General features: G+C 34.7%; 8 protein-coding genes and 1 non-coding gene across 9 annotated transcripts; 3 read left to right on the top strand and 6 right to left on the bottom strand.

Moving 5' to 3' along the window:
• Positions 1 to 446: 446 nt before the first annotated feature.
• On the top strand, positions 447 to 3,200 carry TPHA0F00450 (uncharacterized protein; the record flags this gene model as incomplete). The annotated part of the gene is made up of 1 exon (XM_003685918.1): positions 447 to 3,200. The coding sequence occupies one exon, from the start codon at positions 447 to 449 to the stop codon at positions 3,198 to 3,200; it is 2,754 nt and encodes a 917-aa protein (XP_003685966.1).
• Positions 3,201 to 3,409: 209 nt separating this feature from the next.
• Positions 3,410 to 5,926, bottom strand: TPHA0F00460 (PEMT/PEM2 family methyltransferase; the record flags this gene model as incomplete). The annotated part of the gene is made up of 1 exon (XM_003685919.1): positions 3,410 to 5,926. The coding sequence occupies one exon, from the start codon at positions 5,924 to 5,926 to the stop codon at positions 3,410 to 3,412; it is 2,517 nt and encodes an 838-aa protein (XP_003685967.1).
• Positions 5,927 to 6,423: 497 nt separating this feature from the next.
• PTI1 (cleavage polyadenylation factor subunit PTI1) lies at positions 6,424 to 7,848 on the bottom strand (the record flags this gene model as incomplete). Its single annotated transcript, XM_003685920.1, has 1 exon — positions 6,424 to 7,848. One exon carries the CDS (start codon positions 7,846 to 7,848, stop codon positions 6,424 to 6,426), a length of 1,425 nt encoding a protein of 474 aa, XP_003685968.1.
• A 285-nt stretch (positions 7,849 to 8,133) lies between these two features.
• On the top strand, positions 8,134 to 8,862 carry TPHA0F00480 (PITH domain-containing protein; the record flags this gene model as incomplete). Its single annotated transcript, XM_003685921.1, has 1 exon — positions 8,134 to 8,862. The coding sequence occupies one exon, from the start codon at positions 8,134 to 8,136 to the stop codon at positions 8,860 to 8,862; it is 729 nt and encodes a 242-aa protein (XP_003685969.1).
• A 110-nt stretch (positions 8,863 to 8,972) lies between these two features.
• Positions 8,973 to 9,614, bottom strand: TPHA0F00490 (uncharacterized protein; the record flags this gene model as incomplete). The annotated part of the gene is made up of 1 exon (XM_003685922.1): positions 8,973 to 9,614. The coding sequence occupies one exon, from the start codon at positions 9,612 to 9,614 to the stop codon at positions 8,973 to 8,975; it is 642 nt and encodes a 213-aa protein (XP_003685970.1).
• Positions 9,615 to 9,761: 147 nt separating this feature from the next.
• Positions 9,762 to 9,834, bottom strand: TPHA0Ftrna4A. The gene has a single exon. It is a non-coding gene; the product is annotated as a tRNA-Ala (tRNA).
• Positions 9,835 to 10,847: 1,013 nt separating this feature from the next.
• TPHA0F00500 (uncharacterized protein) lies at positions 10,848 to 12,281 on the bottom strand (the record flags this gene model as incomplete). Its single annotated transcript, XM_003685923.1, has 1 exon — positions 10,848 to 12,281. The coding sequence occupies one exon, from the start codon at positions 12,279 to 12,281 to the stop codon at positions 10,848 to 10,850; it is 1,434 nt and encodes a 477-aa protein (XP_003685971.1).
• Positions 12,282 to 12,578: 297 nt separating this feature from the next.
• PNC1 (nicotinamidase) lies at positions 12,579 to 13,232 on the bottom strand (the record flags this gene model as incomplete). Its single annotated transcript, XM_003685924.1, has 1 exon — positions 12,579 to 13,232. One exon carries the CDS (start codon positions 13,230 to 13,232, stop codon positions 12,579 to 12,581), a length of 654 nt encoding a protein of 217 aa, XP_003685972.1.
• A 456-nt stretch (positions 13,233 to 13,688) lies between these two features.
• On the top strand, positions 13,689 to 15,830 carry ENP2 (ribosome biosynthesis protein ENP2; the record flags this gene model as incomplete). Its single annotated transcript, XM_003685925.1, has 1 exon — positions 13,689 to 15,830. One exon carries the CDS (start codon positions 13,689 to 13,691, stop codon positions 15,828 to 15,830), a length of 2,142 nt encoding a protein of 713 aa, XP_003685973.1.
• Between the last annotated feature and the right edge of the window lie 172 nt (positions 15,831 to 16,002).

The following is a 16,002-nucleotide window of genomic DNA, read 5'->3' on the forward strand; positions in this document are numbered from 1 at the left end:
AATAAATGAATACATATACTTACATGGTTGTTACATGTATTTGAAACAACTCTTTCCGCTGTGTTTCAAAGTTCGAATTGATTAGAAGTGTATTCATTGTAAATTTCTACTACTGCGTTTTCAGCTTCAACCATGTAAATTTCCTAATTAGGAAATTTACATTCGAAATCTGAGACAAGATCTGAAGGAAAAAAGAAACGATAATATGACAGCGATGGGCATCGCAATGGATTTTGAGGTTAAAGGTAAATAGGGACTGCGACGGTAATAGTTAGCTAGTTTCTAAGTCAATATGCCAAACACACTGGGACTTTATATATTTCAAGGAATATATAAAGGGTGACAATATTCTCTAGATGAACGTATGAAACTAAAATGTTACCGGAATTGAGAAATACAAACAAGAGTAAAAAGTCATTAACGGATCCGACTACCTGAAAGAATTCATGATGTACTGGGCTTATTTGTTTTTCTTATTAGGATTATTCATACAAAATGTTTTAGCAATTGACACAACTACGATTCGTAGAACAATTGAGTTCACATCCACAATGTGCCCAACATGTGTTACAGAAACACTAGTCCCTGTAACTGTTAGTGACTTTGTTACTTATGTTGTGACAGAAACTGACAATATCACTTTCTCGGTGACAACAACAATCTCCATTACATCAAGCACAACTGTAACTGCAAATTACACATCTATTATTACAGATACCGTTGATGTCACGGAAACTATAGACGCTTGTAATACTGTAAATGTTACAAATACGATTGAAAATACCATTACAACAACTGAAACGGCTGTTGAAACAGAAACACAGACATCGACAGCGATTGTTACTTCGACTGCAATTGTGACTTCTACCGAAAAGACAGTTTCTTCATCAATTGTGACATCAACTGTGACAGCTACTGCTACTGTTACCAGCACTGAAACTATTACTACCATTTTGAGGTCAACGGATACGGAAATTCTTACAGATACAGTAGATATAACCGAAATATGGACAGAGATTGATGAACAAGCTGTGACAATTTCAACTACAGCCACGACAACACTTACCACGAGAGAGACAAGTACTGAGGTTACAACAACTACTAAAATTGTTATTGAATCCACTACTATGACCTCAATATTCAGCACAACTGAAACATTTTTAACAACCGTAACTGATACTACAGCAGTAACTTCGCTAACAACAAGCACAGTTTTGACTACAGATGTTATATTTGTTACAGATGTAATTTCGGAAACGCTAATTCAAACAGATCCAACAACAACTACTAAAATTGATTATGAAACCGATACCGTATTCGTAACTTCCTTAGTTTATTTAACTACAACGAACATCGTAACAGTAGAAACTGATTTGATAAAAACGGTAACTCACACAAATGTTCAAAATCTAACCTCTACAATTACTATTGAGCACAGTGAGATTAATACTTCTATAGTGGATCAAACAAGATACTTCACAGAAGACAACACTGTCTACGATACACTTACAATATATGAGACGATTAATGTGACAGACTATTTCACAAACAACAACACTGTCTACAACAATATCTATGATACCGTAACGGTCAGTGAAACGATTAAACATTATGTTAACAGTGAAGTACCAGCTACATTTTATTTGACAGATACAGAATATAGGACAAATGTTGTTAACATCACAGACACTTCGTACATTGAAAAAGAGCTAATTTTAACAGAAGTAAATACTGTGATTGTTACAAATACGATACCGACAACAAAGACATTTAATATAACGATCACGGAAATAGATACGGTGACAGAAAACTTAAGTTTAACTCAAGTTCTTAGAGAGATATTTACAACAACAGAAACAAATGCGGTTAATACAACAGAATTTTCACATATGACGGAAACATTCAGCATGACAGATACTATTGTAATTCCAATGACAGATATAATTACAAAAGTGGCTAATATCACATTGACATCAACTACCACTGATATAATAGAAGCTACAAATACTGAAACTTATCTACAAACATTCGATTCCACAAGTGAAGTGACAGTGACAGAAACCAATATAATTGTAAATACTGTTGATTACACTAACTTGGAAACTTATGTGGATGTTCTTAACACAACTAATTTCATTGACACGATTGAAACGGAATATGTAACTAATACAATTAACAAAACAAACAGGGTTGAAGTGACTGAAACAGTGGATATTACAAATGTCAATAGTATCTATGAAACAATATTGGAGACCAATACACTTGATATTACACAACTAATTGAAGAAGTTAACACAATAAATATATATAATAGAGTTAATACTACCTTAACAATGGAAACGACAGAAACCGTTAAAGAAGCAATTACAACAAATATAATTGGAACTGTTAGAGTGACAGAGACATCGGTTATAACAGAATTTAACAATGAAACTTTATCTGAAACAGTGTTCGATATAGATGAGGAAAGAAGTACTGTTAAATTAACGAATACTGTTAACACCATCAATGTTGTAGATGTTACTCTGACATGTGACACAACCAAATTTATAGATGTGACCCATACTTTTAATAGTATATCAACAGTAAGTGTTATCAATGTCTTTAATTCAACTATTGAAGAGAACACAACAATAACCTTAGATGCCAAAAGTGTTTTGCAAGATAATGAATCTTCTAACGTTTTATGCTCAGAAAAACCATTATATGTACCGATATCTGCATCATCTCATAGGACAACCCAAACTAAACCTTCAATTGATAGTTTAACTAAAGTAACTGAAACAATTATTGGCACACCTAGTATTACCTCAAATTCCGTTAGCTTGTCACAAAAAGAGGTTTTTAATGATGCTAGCACCTTGTCAATCATATCTCTATCGTATAATTCAGAGGAAAGTACATCAGAAATAATTGAAAATACAAAGTTTTCAAATCAATTATCAAGTGATATCTCTATAACTAGCAGATCGCTTCTACCTGCATCAAATTTACCTCCTTCTGAAATCTCCAATAATGTTTCTAGTTATGATATAAGAAGTACAGAAGTTAGTCCTTCAATGACATTAATTTCCAATGAGAGTTCTTCTACTAAGTATGAAACTGGCGCGGCCAAAATATCGACATATGAAGGCAAAGCCTCAAAATTAAATTTGAAGGTACCGTCATTTATCGTAACACTATTATACTTGTTACTGTAGTACTGTAGTACATCCCATGCATCCTGTAATCTATTAAATAAAGTTAATTTAGGAGAATGTTAGCATATCTTAATAACATTTAAAATTTAAATCTTTCTAATCAAGGCCATAAAGCCTATAATTGCTTTATTATGTTTAGGTAAATGTTTAATATTAAATATTATTTCTGGGATATAAATATAAAAATATTTAGAATTTATCATTTTCATTTAAGAAAAATCGTTCAGTATCTTTTTTATTTCACATATTCTATTGCAAATTGTTTCAATATCGCCATTAACATTTTTGATATAATCTGTTGATAATTCTATTCCAGTTGAATAGTGAATAAATTTCACGAACGCTTTGATATTAAAATATTTATTACCGTTTCCATCAAACTTATTGTCAAGTAAAGATCCAATGTTGATTAAAGTTCTTTTAAAATCCTCAAATAGCCTCTCTGGATTATCGGTTTCAAATTTAGGGTATTCAATTTGAATAGGCTGCGAAATTAAAAAAACATTATGACTGTTCTTCGAATGGTACCTGAATTCGTAAATACCAGGCTCATAAACTAGAAGATTATTATCAAATATAACAGTACCTTGAATAATACTACCTTTGTCTCTAAATTCGTTTACTGAATTACTATTTCTTGGATCAGCTTTATAACTATTTTTACAAGTGGCACTCCAATGACCAAATGAAGAAATTTTTGTCTTTTTGTAATCAGATCTTGTGCTTAAAACGTTGTATAATCCTATCCAATCCTTAGTATCATAAACTTCCGAGGGTAATTGCCAACTGACTAGGATTCTATTAGGTAGAATACATTTATCTGATCCATTACTTTCTACCTTAAGTAAACAGTTAGGAGCTAAGTTTGTTTTAACATCCCTAATTGTATCTTGCATGGCAATGCCCCAGTCCATCAAATTCTCTGCGTCATGGGAATCTTTCAACTGTTTTTCATGTATAATTTTATTTAGCAATGCTGCTTCTAAGCTATCTAAAACATTAAGTAATGATTTTATTGGCTTTATTTTTAATAAAGATTTTTCCACCCCAGCCTTTCTCTTGTTTTTACCATACACTTTATCGACATGAGGTTGCTCTATAAATTTATTGAATAGTAGATTGGTTGTAATCCAAATTCCTACCAGAGTAATATTTTCATGATTGAAATTTGTCATTAGGGCGCTTCCTAATACACCACAATTGCTTAAAAATGCGTCTGGATTATTTAAGTATCTGAAAATACCTTGGGAGGTTAATTTTCTCTCAATAATGTAATTTGTTAAAAAAAAATCACCATAAAAGTAACCAAAGTCTGAAATTGCTTGTCTTATTTCATAATTACACCAAATTTGAATGACACAAACAATAATACCGAATATTATATTTACTGTGTTTATCGCATGGTAGTTTTCATACAACTTATACAATGTTTGTAAGATCAACAATGTAGTTGTAATAGAAAGTAGGTAATTGTAAATAAACTGCCAATTTTTATAAGAATATATCTGAGTAAATCCATTCTTTAAAAATGCTTTTGTATATGACCTATATTGCGATTGCTTGTATAGTAAAGCTGAATAGACACTCCAGGATAACAGTTTTGAAGCTGCAGTGACGATAAATAAATAGTAACTTCCAGGTTTGCTTTTAACAACCCATGCGCACAAGTATATTACTGACGCTAGAGTGAAAACGTCAGTAAATCTTAATAGTTGGAAATTTTCAAAATAAAGACCATTCGAGATCAAAGGTTTGGTGTAATCATTATTTTCTTTTATAATAATATCATCGATGTTATCATTATTATTAGTTAATTTTGAAGAACCATATATCTTTTCAATATGTGGGTTTTCAACGTATTTTAAGAATAGAAACTGTAAAATGTGGCCCCATATGGATACTAGAAGAACTTTGTAGTCTCCACACAAAAGAGAAAACCCGTAGTATCCCAGGTATCCTAATGAGTACATTGGATGTGGTACTATATTAAATACACCATCAAATGTCAATTCAGAGTCTTGTAAAGAAAAAAAATCACCCCAGTACCAAGCATAATCAGTGACGACACGATGGGCATCCAATTTAATCCAGACGTTTAGCATAACCATAATGATTCCAATTAATGTTCTAAAATTCAATAGTGACTTGACATAATCACCTTGGTAGTCTGGTAAAGAGAAATACACGAATATGATATAATTTGTAAAATCTTGCATTAAAATCAGATCAACAAATTGACGGAACATTAGCCAAATTAAATACTCTGGTGGGTAGGACTCAATATCGAACTCCTCCCCCAATTTAGTTTGGAGCTCAAATTTGCAAAATCTAGAGAGATTTGAATTATTCTTTTTATCAAACAATTTATTTTTAATGGCAAAATTTGATAATATCTCATATTTTGATTGCTGATGTAATATATGCCCAATACCTACATTATAAGCCAAACGCCATATAGTATATTGTACTAAAAAGAAATATTTAGCAAACTGTACACTATATTTACTTCCAATCCAATAACCAACCAAAATATCCCCAATGACAGTTAAAGTGACACAGTACTCCAAAAATGACTTTCTTATTGTTGGGTCAAAAAGAGACCTAACCATATCGTGTGTAACTTTGGGAGTAAACATCACTCCAGAACTACGAGTTCGACAAGTATCCCCAGTTTTCACCGTAACACTATCACTCTTCACATCAACCATAGTATTTGAGTCAGCCATAGTTATGCTGATGATTCCGTTTCTTGATTACCGTCATAACTTAAATCAAAGAAACAAGAGTATGATATTAAACCACAATGACCATGGTGTTGAAGTGTAAATATGGCGTTAACTGATAGCCTTATATACTTCTGAACGTAAGTCTTGGAATGTTGTTGGGAGTCATCATGAATCATCAATTGAAAAGTCTCCTTATCAATTGTCTCTTAACTATGGGCATGTGAAAATTATAAAATCGCGATGAGCTTATATGCACTCTAATTGGCCGTGGTAAAGTAGTAAAGCCTGTTTAACAACGGTTATATATACATTACTGGACCAGCTGAGCATTGAATGGAAGTCTAGCAATGTCAATTGAGCAACCAAGAGGGTTGATTGGAGACATTGTTGAGTTGTTGAATTTAGAGCGCTGGGGGAGAGGCAAGTACGAAGAATGGAATGTTACAAATGTATGATTATATTTTTACGATTATAAACAGTATGTATGATTAATTACATTAAATACGATATTCGTTTTGCAAGTTTGTTACCATTATACGTTGGTCCTCTGGCAGTAATGTGATTTGTTTGGGTGTCAATTCCAATACCTGTTTGATCATTGTCTGTTGATCTGAGGGCAATGCATTCAACTTCCCGTAATTTATGCTTGGAGGGGATGGTTGCATTGGAGGCGGTGACATCTGTGGCATCTGTGTCATTTGTGGCATCTGTGGCATCTGTGTCATTTGTGGCATCTGTGGCATCTGTGACATCTGTGGCATCTGCGGTATCTGGGCTACTGGTTGCATTCGCGATACTTGTGGGATTTGTGGGATTTGTGGGATTTGTGACCTTTGTGAGAGTTGTGGCATTTGAGGCATTGCAGATTGGCCCATGAATGGATATGAGTTGATATTATTGAATGCAGGAGGTGTGAATGGCATCTGTGGGTTTTTTGGTATGAAATGTGGCTGTTGCATGTTTGGCATTCCAATTGGTGGAACTGGCGCCATGTTCATTGGCATTCTTGTCCCATTCATCGTCATATTTGTACCGGAATAGTTACTCACATTAGATGAGTCCATGTGTTTCTTCATCACTTGTGTAACTACATCATAATTTATTAAACCTATCTCTAGCATGGCTTGCGTTACAGATATTGAAATATCAAGATTAGTTCTTAGAAAATTTTCTAATTGCGTTCTCCTTGTAGCATCTTGGCTCGCCAAGATCTTCAGATTTGAAATAATTTCTATCAATTGTAATGGAGGAATTTTGCTCAAGTTCTTAGACACTGCATCTGCTTTGGACAATATGTCTTCTTGTAATGGTGGTAATTGTTGAGAAGCTTTACTCAATATATCAGGAATTGTCACGTTTTCATTAGAAACTGGCATTTGTGGTTTTGGTTGCAATGGTCGCCTGGATAACGGAACCTCAGTAATCATTTCGAAGGGTAGTTCCAAACCAGCATCCCATGGATAATTATCTCTTGTGAGTTGTATTTCATCTTTCTGTTCGTCTTCGTTGACGCCGTTGAGTAAAACATCCTGAGGTATTATTCTCTTAAGAAAACACGGAAATCTGTCTATCTTCTCTAACAAGTGGAATGCACGCTGGCACTCCTTAGCTGTTTTGTAATGGATAATTACAGAGTTCAACTTGCCGGTTCTTGGCTCAAGTTTGGATGAAAAATGTACAATTGGACCCGACCCAACAACAACAGACGTGATGGTCTCCGTAGTCCACTCCTGTGGGATGTTGGTGATCTCAACAGCGGATGCTAACGTTTCAAAAGTCATCGTATGACGACCTGTTCTAGTACGTGGATCTGTCATCGTCAACCTCGTTTTAACGGTTTCTAGTCTTATGCTAGGCCTTTCCTCAAAGGCTGAAAAAAAAAATACAATATCCCCACAAATGATCCTAAGTAGATTCTTCATAACATAGCATTATGTTCTTTTATCATCCTTAAACTCGTCAAACTGACCATCAAAAACTTGCTATGGATGGTATTGCAATTGTTTATTATTCCCAAAACTGTTTAAGCTGAGACTTCAAAAGCCTTTAAGAATGCGCACGTGACCATGACATGGATTTAAAGAAGCACTATTTATAAGAAGTGGCCAGTATTTTGAGCTTTCTTAATGTTACTATTCGCTGTTAAGTAGACTAACGAGACCACCAGTGCGCCGAGGACTCAGTTTAAGGTTATTTAAAGTTGTAAAATGGCTCATCATTGTGAGGATGAACACCACCATAGCCATGGGGACGACCATGTCCCACCGGCTCCTACTTATACTTCGCAGACGTTGGCTAATGTGATTGATACTCATAAGATACGCTGTTTAAATGTCGAGACATCTTCCACTTCACAACCTTTAGTTAGTAAGTTTTTTCTGAAAAGTCAAGATGCTAAATTCGATTGCAAAGACTACATACAAAGTGATGCTGACTGTCAGATCATTCTACATATTCCATTCACTGTTAATTGTAAAATATACTCGATTATGTTGAGGACTAATGCTAACGACACAGATAATGAGTTGAGCACGCCAAAGGATATCAGAATATACAAGAATTACCCAAAGAACATCGATTTTGATACAATGGGCAATACTAAAGAGGACTATAAAATTCAACAACCAGAAAATGTAGGGATTTTGTTTGATGAGGAAAATTTGGTTAATGAAGATGAAGATACGTTTGTGGAGCATTCCTTGCCACGTCGGGTGTTTCAGAACTGCCATTCGATAACCTTGTTCGTGGAAAACAACTGGTCTGGCGATGGGGATGAGTTGACCAGAATTTATTATTTAGAGATAAGAGGTGAAGCTACGAGTGCATTGAAGACTAATGATGGCATCCCGCTGGCTACTGTCTATGAGTCAGCGCCAAATCCCCTGGATCATGGTAAATTGGAATCAGAGCAAACTGGTCTAAACATGAACTTTTGAGAAAATTGGTTAAAAAAGGATAGATTACTCGTTATATTCATTACCTAACTGATATTTATAAGGTTTATTCTCTATACTGCTCGGGTTTTTGTATATATAAACGTATAGTACTATCTTACTTGACTTCCCTTAGGCAAGCTACGCACGATAAGAGGAATCAGATCTTCTGGCGAGTTCCCAATAACTAAAAGAGCTTTCACATCGTTGGTGTCTTCCTCTCGGTACATAACCTTATTTCCATCGCCAATAAATAGCCTAGAAGTAATATCAGCCCATTCTTTATCCTTTATCCTTCTCGTAGTGATAGTATCTTCTTGCTTGTAGCCCTCTAGAACAACTTGATGTCCAATTAACCGCATATCTCCTGTAGTCTGAGGTTGACAAAGTTGCACAACATTACTTGCTAGATCTTCTCCACAGAGTATCATTGCCTCACTGATTTCTCCACGAAGTTTACGTTTCTTCATATTATCAACGATAACGACCAATTGATTCTTGAACTCTGCTATTGGAATGATACCTTGCAGACCGCTACAAACCTGTTTTGTTATTGGCTCTCCTTGGTTATCGGATGCATTTTTACTCACTTGTATTTGGGAAATGTATAACTTCTCAGAGTTCGGATGCAATGCAACACTATTCGTGTATCCAATCTTTAAATTCAATAGATTGAAATGGTAACATCTTCTGAAAGGAATAATGGACCTTGCAATGTTCCCATTTTGAACATAATATCTGTTCAATCTTATCATCCTATTAATGGTTTTTGTTGAACGTTGCGTACAGATACTGTCAGCAGTTACCTTGATATCTTAATTGTGATAAGTAACTTTGAGTGTTCAAAAGTATCCTATTTTTAAAGTAAGGATGGTTCATCGATCAATGAGATGCAAAAAAAATGGACGCGACAGGAATCGAACCAGTGACCTCTTGCTTGCAAGGCAAGCGCGCTACCAACTACGCCACGCGCCCATTATTTATTAGGCGTTATTGTAATATAACATGATAAAAGAAGTAGATTAGGGTATAACATCACTAATTGTTATCACTGTCTTATATATGAAACAAGCTTATGTTGGTTAGTACCAACTTATAAGTTAGTGTCGTTAGTCACGTTAGTTGCTTTAGAATAGTCCATCTTCTTTATTGTTCAATAATCGATTGGTTTCTTTATTAATATATTTAGTACAATTCTATATATCATTTAGATGTCCTCCTTATATATGAGTTTATCTGATAGTTGGGTAAACACATACATATGTTCAGTCTTCTCCAAAGATCTTTAGTACTTTATTGCACAGCTGTGTTTATCACGCAGCCATTTACATTGTAGTGAAAAGTTTTCATCTGTTCTTTGGAAGATTGTTGTAGAACCTTCTTTCCCATTAATAAGTGATCAGTTGTTTCCGAACTCAAAGTGTCACAACACTTAGTTCTGTCACATACACTACAATAATTCTGACACCTTGAGTAAAGTCAATAAATTAAATGGAGAATTCAGCGACTGATTCGATAGAGCTTGTCATGACAACTATTCATAGAAAAATAAATCTATAAGCCACGTCCAAATGGAATTTATTGAGATACTCCGGTCAAGACAATGTAACTTTCTAATTTGAGACCGCATATAGGGAGTTAAGTTCAGATCTGTAACATTATATATAGACGAATACTGGCATAAAATTGAGAATGAACAATAGAGAAATTGCCGGCCCTGACTTTGAACACGTTAGTGGGATAAACTATCGTACATAATTAACTTTGGGTTCTTCAGAGTGTCTATATTTACATACTATGCATCCCAAGCTCCGGCTCCTTAGTTTAATACATATATATAATATGCAATTACTTAACTATCACCTCCAATTTGGCATATTTATTATTACAAATTTATAAATGCATATTTACGTGATAAAATCCATTGTACTGCATATTATTATTCAAATTACAATCTTATTGGCACAAAAATTTACATGTATACCGAATTAACTGGTCTTATTCAATTTATTCTCATCAGCTTTTTGTTTCCATGTTCCTCTAAACAAATGCAAAACGTATGCCATTGGATCTTCTCTAGACTTTGAGCCCATCTGATTTACTTCTGGCGAGAAACTGGTAATAGGTAGCACCATGACATCGTCTATTATCACAGGTTTTGTTATCAGTGAAAAAAACTCCCATGGGATAATATTTCTATAATTCAGATTACGATATATATGGTCATAAAATTTATAGTTCGGTTGTGTAGTGTTACTTGGCTCGATATTTCTATTCAACAACAGTACATCATCATTTTTACTCAGTAAATTATTAAAATATTCGAAAACTAGGTCTGTGAAAATGCCAGGGCCAGTCCAGTTCATTATATCAGTACCGTCTACATTTGAACGGGTTTTCAAATGAGAAATTGAATCATTTATTAAAATAGGGTGGCTTGATCTCCCAACAATATCATAATCAATAGTTGGACCAACTAAAAAACTTGAAAACTTTCCATTAGTTTCATACACACTATTTAGAGTTGTAGCAGTTATGTTCAAGATCAATTCTCTTAACATGGGGTGCCCAGGCTTCGCTTGAATCGTCCACTGACAAAACTGTACTCGTCTGGCATACCAATCTTGCCAATCTACTCTATCGGGGTCTGCTTCAATACCAATCACTATACCTGGTCCTTGTTTTCTCATTTTAGGAAGATTAGAATTCTTTAGTTTTTGATAAGTTAATGGTTCATTGGTCCTATTTGACACTTGGTATAAATTATTCAACTTAGTTTGATTAACTGAAACCCAGTGTTCTAATGGTTTCAACGGCAATGTATCTAAATCAGAGTAGATTCCACCTTTCGCATACAGAATAAGATACCTGAAGAAATCAATCTTGAGAATTGTCACTGGCATAGCTCTGATGGCCTCTAAGACTAGAGGCACATTGCTGTATATATCCTCTAATAAGGGGATAAGCTGCTGGTCTGTTATTAGAGAGTAATGGTCGGTCTTATTTTTCCAGTATTCGACTAATAATTTGTAATACTCTGGAAATAGTTCATGGTGTTCAGAATGTTTCCAAGTTTGCCATACTGAGCGAGGTATTGATATATCTGCATTATAAGGAAATTCATATGCAAGTTGATCTCTTAGATCCTCTATACTTGTGCTATTTTCCATTTTAAAATCTCGCATATTGACAGTTTTCGATCTGAACGTGGATGGTAATTTTACATACAGTTCCTCATCATAGATCGTGTCACTAGTCAAGTGATTTACTTCCAATGTTTCGGCTGCACTTGCACTCTGAGAAGCACTGTTTACCTGTTCAATATCCGCTAGAGAGAATATAAAATGCTCTCCAAAATCCAAGCATATGTGCAGTAACAAAACACATAGAAAAACGTTGAAAATCTGCCTGTTGATTGTCATGACATTTATTCAGTATCCCAAGCTCACTGGCTCGATTGAGTACACAAATCAGCTAGTGCTCGATTCAACGTATATATGTATGTATGCGTATGTGTTTATGTATACCTCTTTTACTCAAGTTGCCATGTTACTCGAACTGTTCATTATAGTGGTCAACGTCAACCTCATCGCTAATCTTAGGCGATGTCATATAAAAAATAGTGAAATATGTATCATAAGGATACTATAAATAATATAAAATGATGTATGATTGATGTATATTTAGTAAGCAATAGTAAATGTGTGATGACAACTGTCCTATGTCAGTGTTATGTTATGGATTTTGAAGTTCTCAGTCAAGTTAGCCATTGCAGTTTGTGAAGTATCTATTGCTCTACAGTAATCTTTTAAAACTGTGGTTTTGTAACCTAATTGAGATGCAGATATAGCAGTGTCTTTAACACAATAATCCAATGCTATTCCGACTATATAGACTTCTTTGATATTGTTATCTTGTAAAAGATCATTCAACTCGGTTTTATGATCGTTCCAAATGTCATTAAAAGCAGAATAATATTCTCTATCTTTGAGGTAACCCTTTTTCAACACAACTATATCAGGACGGTCAAGAAGAACACTTTTCAAATCTGTATGGAATTCACTCCCCTTTGTATTTTGCACACAATGAACGGGCCAAACAACAACATCTTGTTCCCTCGTGTCCCCTACCACAGGTGAGTTATATTTAACACTCTCAAAATCGGCAACATTCTCATGGTTTTGAGCAAAAGAAGTATGATCCATCGAATGCCAATCCTGTGTCATTATAACCATATCCCAATCTTCCTTCTCAATCAGTGACAAAATCGGTTGAATAATTTCATTACCACCATTAACTGCCAAAGACCCATTTGGTGGTAAAAAATCATTTTGAACATCGATGACTAACAAAGCCTTACGATCATTCGACATTTTGTTGTTGATTTGTTTGCGTGAGTATCCAATGTCTCTCGGTTCAAACTAACACGCAACTATATTAATACGTTGTTGACTTCAAATTCAAATGGATCAAACGTCGTAATAACACAATCCTCTCTTATCCAAAATTAATGTTTCTTTATATGACTTATCCATGTTATATGTGAAGACATGGCTCTTACCCATTGTGTGAATATTAGATTTTTAAAGGGAGCCCATGTTCTCATTCCGGGTAATCGCAGCGTGAAAAATTTTTCAAATTTGATATTTTAAGCTCATCTCATCTCATCTCATCTACTTAAACCAGTTTAGTTTCTTTCAAGGTGTTGGTTTTGCAAGTTACTTTTGGTGCTCTTGTTGTGACAACAGTGGTAAGCTATAGGACTAGCATTGATAAGGCGGGTTTTTTTTTGGAGATTTCTCTTGATAAGCAAGATTACTGAGTGAAAAATGGTGTTGAAATCTACTTCTGCTAGTGATGTTTCCGTATACCAGGTCTCAGGTACAAATGTGGCGAGATCTTTGCCTGACTGGATTGCTAAAAAGCGTAAGAGATCGTTAAAAAATGATTTAGACTACCAGAACCGTGTTGAGTTGATCCAAGATTTCGAGTTCAATGAAGCCTCGAATAAAATTAGAGTTACAAAAGATGGACAATATGCTATGGCCACTGGTACTTATAAACCACAAATACATGTCTACGATTTCAATAATTTATCTTTGAAGTTTGAAAGACATACTGATGCAGAGAATGTCGATTTTTTGCTCCTTTCCAATGACTGGACAAAGAGTGTCCATTTACAAAACGATAGAAGCATTCAATTCCAAAATAAAGGTGGTCTTTACTATAGTACTAGAATTCCAAAATTCGGAAGAACTTTAGCTTATAATGACGTTAATTGTGATTTGTACATCGGTGCAAGCGGTGATGAACTGTATAGATTAAATCTGGAGCAAGGTAGATTTTTGAACCCTTTCAAATTGGATATCAACGAGGAAAAAGCAACCGCAGTAGGTGGTGGAGGTGTTAACCATGTGTCGATCAATAGTGCTAACGGTTTGGTTGCTGTTGGTTTAGAAGACTCGGTTGTTGAATTTTGGGACCCAAGAGCTCGTTCTCGTGTCTCGAAATTATATTTGGAGAATACTATAGATAACTCAGATTTTACAGTAACTACTACAAGTTTTAGAAACGACGGTATAAATTTTGCATGTGGTACATCCAATGGCTATTCATACTTGTACGATTTGCGTGCTTCAGAACCTTCAATTGTTAAAGATCATGGTTACGGTTTTGAAATTAAGAAATTGATTTGGTTAGATGACGTTCCAGGTTCATCTGACAAAATTTTGGCATGTGATAAAAGAATCGCTAAGATATGGGATAGACTAGACGGGAAGGCGTACGCTTCGATGGAACCAAATGTAGATATCAACGATATTGAACATGTTCCAGGTACAGGTATGTTTTTCACAGCTAACGAAGGTATTCCAATGCATACATATTATATTCCAAACTTAGGTCCATCACCAGAATGGTGTTCATTCCTAGACTCTATCACGGAAGAATTAGAAGAAAAGCCAAGTGATTCGGTCTACTCTAATTATAGATTTATTACAAGGGATGATGTTAAGAAGTTGAATATTAAACATTTAGTGGGAACAAAGGTACTAAGGTCTTACATGCATGGTTTTTTCATCAACACCGAGTTATACGATAAGGTTTCGTTAATTGCCAATCCAAACGCTTATAAAGATGAAAGAGAAAGAGAAATTAGAAAGAGAATTGAAAAGGAAAGAGAATCCAGAATTAGGTCATCTGGTGCAGTTCAAAAACCTAAGATTAAAATTAATAAGGACTTGGTTGAAAGATTATCTGAAAAACGTGGTGATAAAGTTGCTGAAAATGTTATGACAGATGATCGTTTCAAGGAAATGTTCGAAGATGAAGAATTCCAAGTTGACGAGGATGATTATGATTATAAACAACTGAACCCAGTGAAGTCAGCTAGGGAAACTGAAGAAGGTGCTTCTAAACGTATTAGAGCATTAACAGCTGCTGAAGAATCTGATGAAGAAAGAATTGCAATGAGAGAAGAGAGAAAGAATGGCACACGTCGTGGTATTTACAGTGACAATGAATCTGAATCTGAAGATGACGAAAATGAAGGTGAACAGGTTGAGTTAACGAAAAAGGAGAAGAAGCAAATTCAAAAAGAAGTTGCAGCCATTCAAAGGAAAAAGAAAGAGAGACAAGAAAGTGAAAGGTTCATGAGTGATATCAAGGTTGGCACCAAGGGTGTAGCAGCCGACACGACACACGACGTCTCCTTTGGTAAGAAGGTCCGTGAAATGAGGAATGAGGAATCAGAAAAGAAAGAAAACAGTTCCATTCTACATCGTAACCATCGTGGTGAAGCAGAATTGACATTTATTCCTCAAAAACAAGCAAAACCAAAGAAGAAGACCGTCAAATATGCATCTGAAGTAGAAGACAGTGAAGATGAAGAGAAAGAGAAAGACAACGGTAGAAGTAAACCAAGGTTTGAAGGTACAAGAAGAGCCAGTAAGAATGTATTCCGTGGTATGTAATGAAAAAAGTTGTATATCGATTTAGATCAGAGTTTACCATTTCAAATAAAAGCATAAAATTATAAATAACATACATTTATACAAGAAAAGTTACTACTGATTTAAGCTCATAAAATTTATTCCATTAAAACCTTTATATAAAAACTTAGAAGACAAAAATATCTAAGTTGAA

The sequence above is a fragment of the Tetrapisispora phaffii genome, chromosome 6 (genome assembly GCF_000236905.1).
Source record: "Tetrapisispora phaffii CBS 4417 chromosome 6, complete genome".
Classification (NCBI taxonomy): Eukaryota; Fungi; Ascomycota; class Saccharomycetes; order Saccharomycetales; family Saccharomycetaceae; genus Tetrapisispora; species Tetrapisispora phaffii.